This window comes from Perna viridis, chromosome 1 (genome assembly GCF_037379345.1).
Source record: "Perna viridis isolate PV_CMFRI_1.1 ecotype Kerala chromosome 1, ASM3737934v1, whole genome shotgun sequence".
Classification (NCBI taxonomy): domain Eukaryota; kingdom Metazoa; phylum Mollusca; class Bivalvia; order Mytilida; family Mytilidae; genus Perna; species Perna viridis.
In genome coordinates, this window is record NC_142445.1 from 12,098,378 (window position 1) to 12,112,409 (window position 14,032).

General features: G+C 30.1%; 2 protein-coding genes across 9 annotated transcripts in view; one reads left to right on the forward strand and one right to left on the reverse strand.

The window, feature by feature from the left end:
• LOC148627281 (uncharacterized) overlaps positions 1 to 14,032 on the forward strand; it is a 44,568-nt gene that overhangs the window by 29,026 nt on the left and 1,510 nt on the right. For 5 of the 8 annotated variants that reach the window (XM_088570889.1, XM_088570936.1, XM_088570870.1 and 2 more), the window contains 11 exons: positions 367 to 456; positions 843 to 974; positions 1,875 to 1,970; positions 2,473 to 2,562; positions 2,945 to 3,128; positions 4,186 to 4,203; positions 5,105 to 5,159; positions 5,528 to 5,648; positions 12,152 to 12,250; positions 12,657 to 12,767; positions 13,270 to 13,399. In XM_088570889.1, coding sequence (XP_088427015.1) covers positions 367 to 456; positions 843 to 974; positions 1,875 to 1,970; positions 2,473 to 2,562; positions 2,945 to 3,128; positions 4,186 to 4,203; positions 5,105 to 5,159; positions 5,528 to 5,648; positions 12,152 to 12,250; positions 12,657 to 12,767; positions 13,270 to 13,398 — 1,125 coding nt within the window. In that variant the 3' untranslated portion in view covers position 13,399. The remainder of the gene's footprint in view (positions 1 to 366; positions 457 to 842; positions 975 to 1,874; positions 1,971 to 2,472; positions 2,563 to 2,944; positions 3,129 to 4,185; positions 4,204 to 5,104; positions 5,160 to 5,527; positions 5,649 to 12,151; positions 12,251 to 12,656; positions 12,768 to 13,269; positions 13,400 to 14,032) is intronic. The other 3 variants (XM_088570917.1, XM_088570879.1, XM_088570928.1) reach the window with 3 other exon arrangements.
• Positions 7,876 to 9,134, reverse strand: LOC148627282 (uncharacterized). The gene has a single exon (XM_088571017.1). The coding sequence runs from the start codon at positions 8,834 to 8,836 to the stop codon at positions 8,021 to 8,023; it is 816 nt and encodes a 271-aa protein (XP_088427143.1). The 5' UTR covers positions 8,837 to 9,134; the 3' UTR covers positions 7,876 to 8,020.

Here is a 14,032-nt window from a genome sequence, read left to right on the forward strand (position 1 = left end):
ACAAACCTGTCGTAAAATCATGTTTGTACATGACCATTATTATAAATGAATGAGGGCAAGATAAGCATTTATACATGTTTCTTGAAGTAAAAATTGTTTCGTTGTAGGTGCTAAGTTGAACTTCACATAAGCTCCATATTTAAAAAAAAGAATTTAGGCTGTTGTCATAATTGAATCTAGATAACACTTGCTAGCAATGCTATGTTGAGGTTTTACCAAAATTTGTTTTGTAATTGTTATTACTATAGTAAGGAAATGTAAAAGGTGTGATTATTTTGAAGATTACCCATTTTGCTGATAAGTAATTATGATGTTTTACTGTTATAATTTTTGTTCTTGCACATTTTTACTTTGATGTTATAATAGGTCAGAAATGCTATGAATACTCAGATGGTTGAACTTGACAAAGAATTGGCAGAAAATAAGTCAAAGAGGGAGGAGTTACAGATACAAAAGGTACATAACTTCCTTTGGTAAAAAATATTTCAGTGAATTTGATGGTTTTAAAAATGTTATGATTTTATTTGTGTTGACAACTAATATTTTTTTTATGTGTGTTTTTTTTTTTTTTTTTTTTTTTTAAGATCAATAGATATGTTGGCTAATAACAAAATCCACCTATGTAAACTCTGTCCATAAAAAGTAGCATCTTAATCTGTAAAAAATTGTCATTTCATAGCAGTCTATGGGAATGTTTTCTAAAATTATATATGTCATACTGTAATTATTAATTGGTAGTCATTTCTTGTACCAAAAAATACATTCTTTGTTAAAAATGTACTTATTCTAAAGTGTTGCATGGTTATTGTTAATGGAATAGTTTTTACTTTTCTTTTTTTAAGGATGAACTAGATGCTAAATATGCAGAACTTGAGAAGTCTTACAATGAAACCAAAACAGAAAATGAATCTTATGAGAAAGATATTAATCAGCTGAAGTCCTCCCTAGAGACTGAGAAAAATGAAAGGAAAAAGGTTATACTTTGATAAATTTGTAGGGTGACTGTACATTAAAATTTATTTAGTTTAAGCAAATTTTTTCTAAATAATTATTTAGGATGCTGCTATTTACAGATTCATATAGAATAAAGTGTGAAAATGTAAAAGAAATAACAGTTACATGTAAGTGTATTTTGTTTAGGTTCAAAATATGTTTGTTTTTTGTTGAATAATTAAAGTGAACCATGCTATGAATGGTCATGGTTTATTTGCCATTGTTTGGCTTAATTTTTTACCAAGATACATGTACTAACTAAAGATGTATCATTGAGTGATCTATTATTGAAGAATTCAGAGCAGCATTTTGACTGTCTTGTGAGGAGGTCATTGAGTCCCTTTCTGTATTTATAGGAGGTCACTTAGTTGCATTTTAGCTTTATAAAAAGTTACTGAGCCACTTTTGTCCATGTTAGATGGAAGCTATTGAACCCTGCTTTGTGTCTTTGTTCAAGGTTTCTGAGCTGCTTGGTTTTTATATGACTGCCAAAAATGTGTGGACTATAACGATATAGGGCTGTCATCGTCCATGTTGTCAGGACTTAAATATTGGTGGTTCCAGATTTTCAAAAGTAAGGTTTGGGGGTTATGGCCCCAACTGTTTTGGAATAAGGGGCCAAAAAAGGGCTAATAACAAGTATTTCATAGAATTTAGCTGATATGTAAAATTAATTCTAATAATATTATATTATATAATTCTTATCGTGTGTCAAATATCTAAAAAAAAATCACAATTAAAATTTAAAACTGTATCAAGTTGAAATGGTATGTCCTTACTTGTCCCTACTTATCAGTGTTTGACCACTTTGGTTGTATCAAGCTGCACTCTGTGAACAATTTTATTGGAGGAGGTTACTGAGCTGTGTTTTGATTTTGTAGGAGGTTACTGAGCTGCATGAAGCCAAGGAAATATTGATCAACCAGAAACTTGAAGTAACTAAGCAATTAGAGGATATAGAAGGAATAATTCAGAAGGCAAGTATACATGTGTTATATTTGTAAATATAGGTTGTACTAACTGAGCTGTGATAATCTTTACTGTCCCCTGCATTTTGCAAAAACGAATAGGAACTTTGGCTGTAAAATAATTTTTTTTACCTGCCATCCCAAAGTTTGCTTGCTTTGATAGATTTTGAAAATGAAACTTTCAAGGAAAAAGGTTGAGGGACATAAAAGATGCCTGTTGTCTTTTAGGTCTGAGATTAAGTGAGATCTATAATAACTTTTATTTTGTGAAGCACTGGTCTTAAATGACAGAACATGGAAATAAAAGTCATTTAGTACTGTGATTATACATTGAAACATATTAAATTCAAATCCTGAATCAGCCAAAAATCATTCAAAACTGGTTGCATTGTAAAATTCCACATTCTAAGTTCTTTCAGAATAATTTTACTGAATAAAACCATTTGCAGAATACCCCATAGGGAACTCAGTGATATAGTATCATTTATGTTTTCTCTTTGTTTTTTGTTAGACAAAGAATGAGAAGGAGGAAGCGGAGGCCAAGTTTACTGAGTTACAGAACACTTTACGAGAAGAAAACTCACAGCTACAGACCAAACTGGTAAGTTTTGGTGCCTTACTTCCCTTTCTAAAGGAATCATATGGTTATTGTCTTTGGTTTCTGTTTTCAAATGTATTTAAAATATTGTAAAAATTGTGCAAATTAATACAAAAATATAAAGGTTTAATAACTATAAGTAAAAGATTTTTTTTTAAATGTCAACACTTCACTTTTTACATGTTATACATATTTTTTAACACATGGCTCTTGTGTCTTTGTACATCCTGTTTCTATCATTTATCTGTAAGTAAAATATTGAAATTTCTAGTCATAGCCTCTAAAATAAATAGTTTAAATGTCTATCATAATCAACTCTTTGCTGAGTGTGATTCTGTTTCTCTAGTTAGATACTGTACGTGTTTATATCAATCTTTGTTTTTAGGCTGAAGTAGAGAAATCTAACTCCGAGTTGCAGAGAGGTCTGGATGAAGAACAAGCCAAGTTTGAGCTTCAGACAACAGTTTTAAATGAGAACCTCACAACAATTAGGGGTGATCTAGTAACTACACAGAAACAATTAGAGGAAATTAGTAAATCTAATGATGAACTCAGGGGTGAAAAATTAGGTATGTTTAACTAGATGGTTGTAAATACTAAGGGAGAGAGGAAAGTGATTTGTTGTATGTGAGTTATTCAGTTGTTACAGTCACAAGTAAGAGAGAAACTTTCCTTTAGCACTTGTATTGATGAAATTAGATACATTTCAAAATATTTGTAGTGAATGGCCAAAATTGTACATGTATTTATAGGTTGTGTCTGAAGACCTGTTTGGAAGGATCTTAGTTCAGACTTTCAGTTAGGCTTAGTTACTGTTAATTCAGACACTGTTGTGATGTTTTAATGTTTTGGGAAAAAGTAGACTGATGTAATTGCTAGTATTAAAACTCTCATTATTAAATTTTACATTTTCTCAATATTCATTTATATTGTATAATTTAAAATCATATTCTGTGAAAAATATTTAATGGCTTCACCTGTATCTAATTCATTAAGTAACTTCAGAAGCTTCAGTATTCCATATATTTAGAAAAGAAGTACACTTTAAAAACTTAAGTTAGAAAGTGAATATTTTCTTTTCTATGTGTAGAAGTTCAGTATTGATGTTGTATAGGGTCTGTAAGTCGTGTTCTAGTTTTATTTTCCTTACTGGAATTTCTAATGTAGAACATATTGAAATCCGAAGACTGGTTTGCATTTTATTGTTTACTTCCGAGATCTCGAAACCTTGTATTACAATGCAAAATATACTGTTTTACCCTTTCTTAACACTGTTATCATGTGGAAATAGATATTTGTCATTTTTATTGGTGTTTTACATGAAAGTATGTTTGGCTTTTATATACTGAATCCAATGCTTTGAAAATGACAAATCTCTATGCATTTGAATGGTAAACTAGGACCCATTCTCGTGAAACCACTGAGTCACATGACAAGACTTACATATCATATTACACCATGTACTAAGTTTTGAAATTTGGTTCTGATTCTTTTGCTTTTTAAGTAATTGATTGAAATTTGCATTTCATTTCAATGTTTTTTGGATGATTTTTTTTTTAAATTAAGTCATTCAATTAAATCCTTGTTTTACATATACAAAATCAAATCCTTGTCTTTATCTTGAAGAAGACTTTGCACCAGAAGGTATGGTTGAACACATCAACCCCACATGATTTTTTTATTATTATTATTTTCAATTACTTATAAGCTAATTTCTTATCTCTTTTATAGAAATATTTTTTACCAAATATGATTTTAACTACCAATTATTATATAGATAGTAGTGAATTATCAAATGTATACTGTGTAATAAATTTCAATGATTCACTTGAAATAAATTCAAAATTTCAATCTGGAATATTCTCTTGCCAAAATATCACAACATTTTTTTTTTTTTTTTTTTTTGAGACCTTCATTTCATTTGATGTCACTGATGATTATAAATATTAATCCACAGATCTAAAAATATAGAATTTATATGAAAATAACAATAAATTATTGAGAAAATCTATATAATATATAGGATAATCAATTGGTTATCAGAAAAAAAAAACAAAATTTGATTATTGGTGCCGAGAATACTTGAAGAGTTTACTCATGCATGGAACAAGTTCTGTACATTTGTTTAATCTTGGTGTTCTTTGGCACTCATCATATTTTGATTATTCACACTTTTCAATTAATTATCCTATAATTAATAAAAGGTAGATCTGCATGTTATTATTATTATTTCACATCTCCAAACAGATCAGGGATTTACTTATCATATAGGGTTCTTAGTGGTGTGGGGATAGTGGATGTCATTAACATGTTTGGAGTTTTCGAAATAGTTATTTGAAAAACTCAGTAACCCTAGTTGTTTATTCAGGCTATTTCACATTACATTGTATGTGCAATGTACTTTTCTCAAGATATTATAGTTAATACTACATGTAAGTGAGAATAACTTTTTAAGATAATATTTTGTTACCTGTCAGCTGATTGGTTTAATTTGATTATGATTTATTATGATTGATTATGACTGATTATGATTTCCTTATTACAGCTTTAGAAGCTAAGTTAGAAAACAATAATGATGAGAGAAGATTGTTACTTGAAAGGTAAGATAGTTCATTTTAAGTATAGTTCCATCCATTCAGTTTTGATTCATGCATTTCTTTTGCTGAAAAATATTTGAGCTAAAACCCTTCAAAATGCCTTAAATACTTTTTTTTTAATGAAATGCAATTGAACGTTGTGTTTATCAGATATTTACAGCTATATTTCACTTGAATTCTATTCTTTAAAGAAGTAGCTGGTTTCGTTTTATAGTTGCAAACTTATAGTCCTGAGTACCAAACACTTCACTCTTATCACACCAACAACCAACCCCTTCAGATTGAATTTGCTGCATCCATCCTACCCTTGTCTGTTTGAATATTGTGCATCTATTCATGTGTTAAAGTGAAGTGCTGGTGTTTCTTCTCAGGTGCCTAACAAGTGAGGGTGAATGTGACAAACTAAGGGAAAAGACGGTGGAAATGAGAAGAAAGTTAGATGATACTCAAGCTGCCTTACAGGAATTAGGAAGAGAAAACCAGTCTTTACAAGTAAGATCATTCACTACCTTTGTATCTTTTTTTTTTTATTACTTGTAGAATAGCTTTTAATGCTTTCCTGTTTGTTCATACCATATTCAGTTGTTTTTAATAATGCATCTGCTATTTCCCTTTTTTGTTTCTGTGCAGTATTGACTTGTTTAACTTTACATAACTTAGTGTGGGTAATATTTATGAGATTTGTTTAGCTTTACATAACTTAGTATGGGTAATATTTATGAGATTTGTTTAACTTTACATAACTTAGTATGGGTAATATTTATGAGATTTGTTTAACTTTACATAACTTAGTATGGGTAATATTTATGAGATTTGTTTAGCTTTACATAACTTAGTATGGGTAATATTCTTGAGACTTGTTTAACTTCACATAACTTAGCTTACTAACAGTATTTAGGGTTGGGCTATATCATTTTTTGTGGTGGATGAAACATGGTATGAATCAAAAAACACTATTTTGAAAATGTAATTAGACTATTTGCACTACCAGGATTAAGGAAAAGAGACAAGATTATTTTGTAGATTGAGTTATGATTTCATTTAAACTTTTCAAGGGCAGATAACGATGTCAAATCCTGTGATGCAGAGATCAAACAGTGGTCTTTTCAAATAAATAAGTCATTCTTGACTGAATAAGTATTGTCTGATTGGTGAGTTTCTGGTATTTCCCATTTTGTCTGATTTTTACAAAAACTTACACTTTTAAAATGATACAATTTATAAACCACTATAATTAAATCTACACTTTGGCATTCAAACAGATTTTGAGTTAGCCAAGTTATAAAATATTGACTCATATTTTATGTTCGACTTGAACATATTGTGGTTAATATAGAACTTAATTTCCATTAAATTCATTCCTCTTTACCCCACCACACATTGTGGCCTGGTATCATTGTGCTTCCATTTTTAAATTGTCAGGTATGTGTCTGTCCATCTGCCTGTCACTTAATTGTATTTAAATGATAAAACGAGTCCCATTAAAGTTTTTTAAATTTTAAATTTCATTTACACAATGAAGAGTACAATGTAATACTGTCAGATTATATTCAACTGTCTGCACAATCCCATTTGTAGTTCTCAAGTTATACAAGTTTGAACATTTGTCATCTCCTCTTATTGTGGTTTGAGAACAGATAGAAGGATTTTTTATAGTTGTATTTGAGTTTATTTATGCCCCCACAACAATAAAAAAAATCTATGACTTTTTATTGTGGTTGAATGAATCATATAAAGAATAATTACCAGTAAGTATTATCCAACTAAGCAATTGGCAGGTCATTGTCTTTGTATATTAGGTACCCAAAGCTATTGTTGTGGACTCTCTAGAATCAACATTTTGTAAAGGATTTCAACCAAATTTTGTACATAGTTATTGTTTATCAAAGTCTTGGTTATCTATTTGTTGCTAACATTAAAATCTGTGGGGAGTTGGTAAAAAATCTACTTAGCAGCTCAGTGAAAAGTTGCTTATTTTTTGTGTTGCCTTTGTGAGTGGGCATTAGACTCTTAACATTTTTCTAGGGCAGTTCTACTCTGAATGTATTGGCTAAACAAATGTGCCCATGTGGGATGTTAGGGCATCATTTGTCTTGTTTTGTTTAAATCATTATAAAAAATGAAATTTGTAATCTTAAAATATGTACCTGTTTTTATAAGTAGCAAAATGTGAATTTGAAATAGACAACTTTGAAAAAAGTTGCTTTATATTACAAACTAGTAACTTTTGACCATTATATTTATTGTTCTCCAACAAAGTTTGGCAGGTATGTAATAATGCTACTCTTGTGAACATTCTAGAATGACCATTTCTTAATGGATTTTAATCAAACTTGGTACTATAACATGCACATATATTGGTACTCTTCCTTATGAAATCTAAAACCCTTTTGACCTCCAGGTCACAAGTCCAAAATCAATCTTCACATTCTAGAATTAATATCTGTAAATGGATCTTAACTATATTGGTTACACATTTTGTCCTCATGAAATTATTCTAGAAGCCTACTGATTTTCAAGCACATTGGCCAAATGTCACACACTCAAAACTTTATATGGTGAAGAGATACTTCACTGCATTGTTTTTGTGCTACTTTTAAGGTTACCTTGTAAGTCCATTATTTAACTTTCACCAAATTAATGCAGTTTCATGTATGATGTTATATTTAATTCTACCAATTGTTTTATGGTAATCCGGTTTAAATAAGACAACAACAAGGAAAGCTCCCCTTTTAATGAAAAAAAGATATATAGAAGAAATAATATAATACAATATCATACCATTCAAGTTCCTAGAAAGTAAAGTTGTTTTAGAAAATTACAAATAGATTTGATAATCAAGCCACTCTCTTTCTTCTGAGTTACTATTTCTTTTTCTTTTGTGGGGGTAGTGAAGCCAGTTTCAATTCATTTTCATATTGGTATTTGATATCGTTTATCCTCCAAGCAAGATGTCTAAGTGTTGTCTTTTGATAGAAAACACGGTCCATTAGGTCTCGATAACTTGTGAAGGATCCCCTACTCATTTCATGAGTGTGCTTACACATTGTACAGAAATTCTTATTACAGTTTTTACAGTAGTAGTTTATGGATTCTAAACTTTCACAAAAATCACAGTACTGATGTTGTTTGGAACGGAAATGTCGTCTTGTAGACATTGGAAATATAGCATGTCCTTCCTGACAGAAATTAAAACGAATAGAATCATTTGATAGTTGACTAACATTTAAATGTTCGGCTTGTTTAGCTCTTTTAGCAATTTTGTCTCTTTGTTTTTTGGGAACACAGTTCCTGTGATGTCTTGAAGATGACAATGTCCTGTACATAGTTGATTGGTTTACTCTGTAAGGAGGTGTTGATACTTCTAAACTATGATTGCCCTTCCTATACATGTCAGCACTCATAGGGGAACTGTTTTCTACTCTTGGTAACTTAGTATTTACTACTATCTTTGGAGCAGATTGAATTTGTCTAGATGGTGCTGTAGGATCTGTTTCTTGTGATGATATGTTAGGAAGGTGTGATTGATTTGCGCTGTTCTGCTGAGATGACAATGATTGAACACTGCTTGTCTTGTAGAGATTCCCAGCTAAAAGTGGTGCTCTAGAAAAAAGAGATCTATATTTCAGGTATTCAATATTCTCTCTTGGAAAATGTTTAGTGTTCTGAAATAGTTCCATTTACATCAGATTCACCATTTTATTTCCTATGTAATTTCACCTTCTAATCCACAAAGATATATATGTATATCACTTATTTTATCTAGACTATATTGTATATTTTATCAGTATTCAAACACTGTTGTTATGCAATCTCTGCATGTCCTCAGTCAACAGAAAGTTTTAGTCCAAAATTTAAGTATTATTATCAAATCTGAGTTTAAAACTATGGTTGGTTAATCTCTAGGTCTGTCTATATTGTACAAAATAACAGTTGTGCACCAGCCTCGCACCTCAATAGAAATTAGTATGTGCCTTCACTAAGATTAAAAAGCTTTTAAATCTCTTTGCTGAATAATAGAAATTTCAAGAGGATTAGTACATACATGGTAGGTTTTAGGCCATATCTATAATATTTTGGTAACACATGAATGTTTGTTTTGTAATTAGGATTAAGTTATTAAGATGGGTTTTCTGTTCATGTTCATGAATTAATCTGTATCACAAAAGAAGCCTGTCAGTAATTTTAATGTACAGGCATAATTGATCTTTTAGTTTTAACAGCAATTCAAGAGATTTTGTTCATTTTGAAAAAGGTTGATTATTTACTATTATTTATTTGTATGTGTTATTTTGGTTATTTCATGTTCTTTTTTGCGTGTGTCTTTTCCCCAGTCTGGTCTTTGTCCTTGGAACATGTTCATTTGATTACTGCTCAAATATTATTTCTCTTGATTACTCTTTAATCAACATATTTACAGATATAGATCAAAAGGAAGGTGAAGCTGATGGACACTTTCCCTAAAAAAACCTCCTTTTTACATGAAATCTTGATTTCTTTAAAACAGTATCCAAAGTCAGGAACTTGCTTTGTGGATATCTTGCCCTCATTTATTTAATGTTGATATTGGTTCATTTTGATTTATGGTATTAATTAAGTTTTGTATATTTCTAATTTTATAGGGACCACATTAGGTTCCAGTTGCACCAAGTTTATAGGGACCACATTAGGTTCCAGTTGCACCAAGTTTATAGGGACCACATTAGGTTCTAGTTGCACCAAGTTTATAGGGACCACATTAGGTTCCAGTTGCACCAAGTTTTGAAGGCTTAGACAAGGCCCCCTTGTTGTTGATTGCTTGAGTGTTGACTTACGGACATTCACTATTTACCATAGCAACCACTAAATAATTACCAGCATATTATAAATAATTGTGATGAGAAGTAAAATCTTAAAAAAAGGGGTTAAATTTAAAAATAAAAACTTGCCTAGTAACCCTGCACAAGAAATTAATAGATTTATTTGTGTGTCCTATGAACATAGTGCTTTTTATCATGGTAAATGATTTATTATCCTATTAAAAGTTCTATCATAATAGTGAAATTTAAATTCTATTTAATTACTCTTTGTAGTCCATTTTAGTAGTATTTTGTCATTGTGATATGAACTTCTTCCATATGCAATTTTGAGTTAAGACATTTTTGATTATTTCCATATAATTGATGAAAATTATAACAGTCAATATCAATTGTATTTGGTATCATTCACATTTAATAAACCATGACTGTGTTGAAGAATAATGACGAAACATTTTTGCTTGTTACATGAGAAGAAAAAATAATTCTCAAGTCATGGCAATTTTGATATTTAGTCCAAGGTATTCAACCAGTTTTGTCAATAGCGATCAAGAAGCTAATGCATTTTAAGTGGTGTAGAAGTACAAATCTGACTAAAAACTCTGCATGTGCAAAGTGCTGTCAATCTCTGATAGGTCATAATTGTGAGAAAAAAAAAGCATGTCTTATATGCAAGTATCAATATGTAGCCACTAGTCTCTTTAAGATATGAATTTTATTATTATACCTTCACTAGAAATATATCCCAATAGCAAGGTCCTGTCTGTTTTAATCTCAATATGTGGATTTCTTGTGCTATTAAAGGGGAAAACAGGACCCTAGGACCTTTTAACAAAATTTCTATGCTCAATAATATTTTTTTGATTTTCATCAATTGGTCAAAGAAACAATACTTTATAATTACCATATCAATATTAAAACATGTGGGTTTTCAAAATCTTTATGGTAGATGTTTGATAAGCCCATTTTACGATGGATTGTGAAGGAAGTTATCTTAAAAATTTCAAGAAGTTTTCACTAAGAAATAATTTATTAATAGAAACTTTCAAGTACAAATGTATTTGTTATTTTATAGGCTATTCAATTATTCCTACTGAAATAAAGGAAATAAAATACATGTATTGTTTTTGACAGTATTTAAAAGAGCTAAAATTTTAGTCAAATTAACTGTGTTATATTTATGGGACATTTGAAGAAAAATAGGATCTGCTTTTTTTGTGCATCAATAAAATATTAATATAAATATAAAATATAATAAAGTCAAGAAACATATTATCTATATATACATTTCATGATTTTTCATGTTTTATTGTAGTCAATAAAAATCATTATTTAACATACCCTGTTAAAGTACTGTTTGACAAGTCTTTAATATGTTTGATACATGCAATGGATAAAAAATACAGGTGAAGTTTGATAACCATGTTTTTTTTTTTGTTTTTTTTTGGGGGGGGGGGATTTTGTCTGGCAATTACAGAAAATCAGGATTTATGGCAATAAAAGGAGAAATAGAATTATATCTGTCTATAATTCTATCTGCATGGCTTTTAGAAAGTTCTCTATTCTAATACTATAGTGTATAGAACTCTATTTTAAATACTCAAGTATACAGAACTTATTTGTAAAGTTTACCTTTTGTTATGCTACTCTGGTAATGATTTGTTGAATGTTGATGGTCCTATTTTTTGGACTGATAATTTGTATTGTACGAAGGAAGCTTCTTGTGCTTTTATAGTTTCTAAGGGAACTAAAATGCCAAACCTGAAGGTAATTTATAGTGTCCCTGATATTAGCAGTCGCACTGGCAGATCAAAGAGTAATGGTGAAGAAGGAGGTCTGGGGGTTAGAACACCCCAATTTAATTCAAAAATTTTGTGTGATAGACAAATAATGGCCTGAAACTCCCTTTCAAAATTTCTGGATCCACAACAAAGGCTTTTATCTAAATGTAAATGCTTTTGACATTTTTTTATCCAAGCTGGGTGTTTCATGTTCTGAAGGACCTTTGGGGCTATATTGAAAAAAAAAGGTTTCTCTTCTTTTTGTTTACTGTATAAATAGCATGAATTAGTACACAGACTACTTTTACAGTAACCTGTATCATTGATCATTTTAAGCTTGTAGAAATTTTACTGCTATTACAAAACATATTTTTGGGTCAGGTGTTGAAGTTGTTTATAATCAGTCTTATTTTTCCAGATAACAACAACAAAGGTACAGAGTAGGAAATGGGCAGATGATAGTGAATGTAAAGAATGCATGGCTTGTTCTAAAAACTTTTCTGTTACTGTTAGAAAGGTGAGATAAGGATTTATTTTAAAATGAATGTTCTCTATACTCCCAAAAGCTTGCACATGTTTTTACCTCTTGTCATTTAGTTGGCTACCAATCATATGTTGCCATTGCGAGGAACAGAATTGGACTCCCTAGTCTGAGTGATTAAACCAGTATGAGGAGCATACAGTATATATTTAAGCTTTACACAGGCTAACGAGTCAGTGGTACTGAAATACAACCTTAACAGAAACATATTATATGGTCAATACAAAAAATCACAAAGTTTCCCATGTAAAAGGTTTTAAACTTGTTCCCTTCACTCCCCTTTTTCACAAACCACCACCACCATTAAAAAGTATATTATTAAATTTATATCATGAGTATACTGCCTTTATATGATTACAGTTTACATCTGTTTATTTTTCAGCATCATTGCAGGAATTGTGGAAATATATTTTGTAATGACTGTTCCTCAAGGGAGTGTAAACTCCCATCATCAAAGAAACCAGTCCGCGTTTGTGATTCTTGTTACGTAGATGTAAATAAGAGATGATACTCAAAATGATTTATATATATAAAATAAATAATTTATTGTACCCAGCCATAATTACTCAGGTTGTGAAACACAGCTGAATTGTTTTAGATAGTATTTTTTACTTTTTGTATCCATGTACAATGTCGATCTTGTGTGCTTTGAAAAAATGTCAAAATATGTCATTTGTGTCGTGATGAAATAGTATTCTCTTTACAATTTTTTAAGTCAACTATAATTTTATGAAGTTTTTGTTTTTTTATGTAATAGTCTTATCTAGAACAAAGTTGTGTTAGTTTCTAAAAAAAAAATGAAGGTAAAACTAAACACAATTGCTTCATATGGTACTGTTTAAAGATTTCAGTTTCACAGACATTGTTTGGTATTATTTAAAATTTACTTTCATGAATTGAACTATTGTATTCATTCTTATACTTTAACAAAAATTAATGGTGCTTTCAATATATATTTGTATTTTCTGAACATGTTTTTATCTCTTTCCATTCAGCATCATTGTCGACAGTGTGGTAATATTTTCTGTAATGATTGTTCCTCAAAAGAGGCCATGTTGGCCAACGCCAAGAAACCTCAGCGGGTCTGTGATCCATGCTTTAAAGATCTTACTAGGAAAAAATAAAGTGAGGATTTGATTTTAATACCTCCTTATCCCCAATTTTACATCCTTTTCCCTGTGATTATGCTTATTTTGCTTTTGATGGTATGCATGGCCATGAGCATGTTTAAATATGGACTTACAACAATGTGCTATCATGACATCATACATTCTATTAGGAAGTATGTATGAATTACCTTTTTTTTCTGCAACTGCTAATTTTTTACCTTTGATTATCAAAATGTACTTGCAGTATAAAATCTGTATTATCACTATCTTTTTGTACCATATGATCAGAACCATTTCTTAAAATATATGTTTGCAGGGTTGTTCTGTATTTCTTTAGTTTTAGAAATGTTTAGCTCTAGGTGTTTTAAATCAATATCAAGTAAAAGCTATGCAACTGCCATATCAAACATACATTTCTGCCCCTGCATCAATTTAAATGTGCCTACTTTAACCCATTTATATCAGTAATGCAATTAGTTCTTTTCCCAACAGTGACCTTGCAAGAAACCACTCAATACCAAAGCACATGTATATTTCATTCAAATTAGAAGTTATAAAATAGCAAAAATAGAGGAAAATGATACTAATGTATTAGATTTTATTTATTAAGCACAAACCATTTTGCAACCAATTCATAAATTTATTTTAT

What these genes read in the sequence shown, in the direction of transcription:
- LOC148627282 (XM_088571017.1), bottom strand. Translation starts at nt 8,836, where the DNA reads ATGGAACTATTTCAGAACACTAAACATTTTCCAAGAGAGAATATTGAA.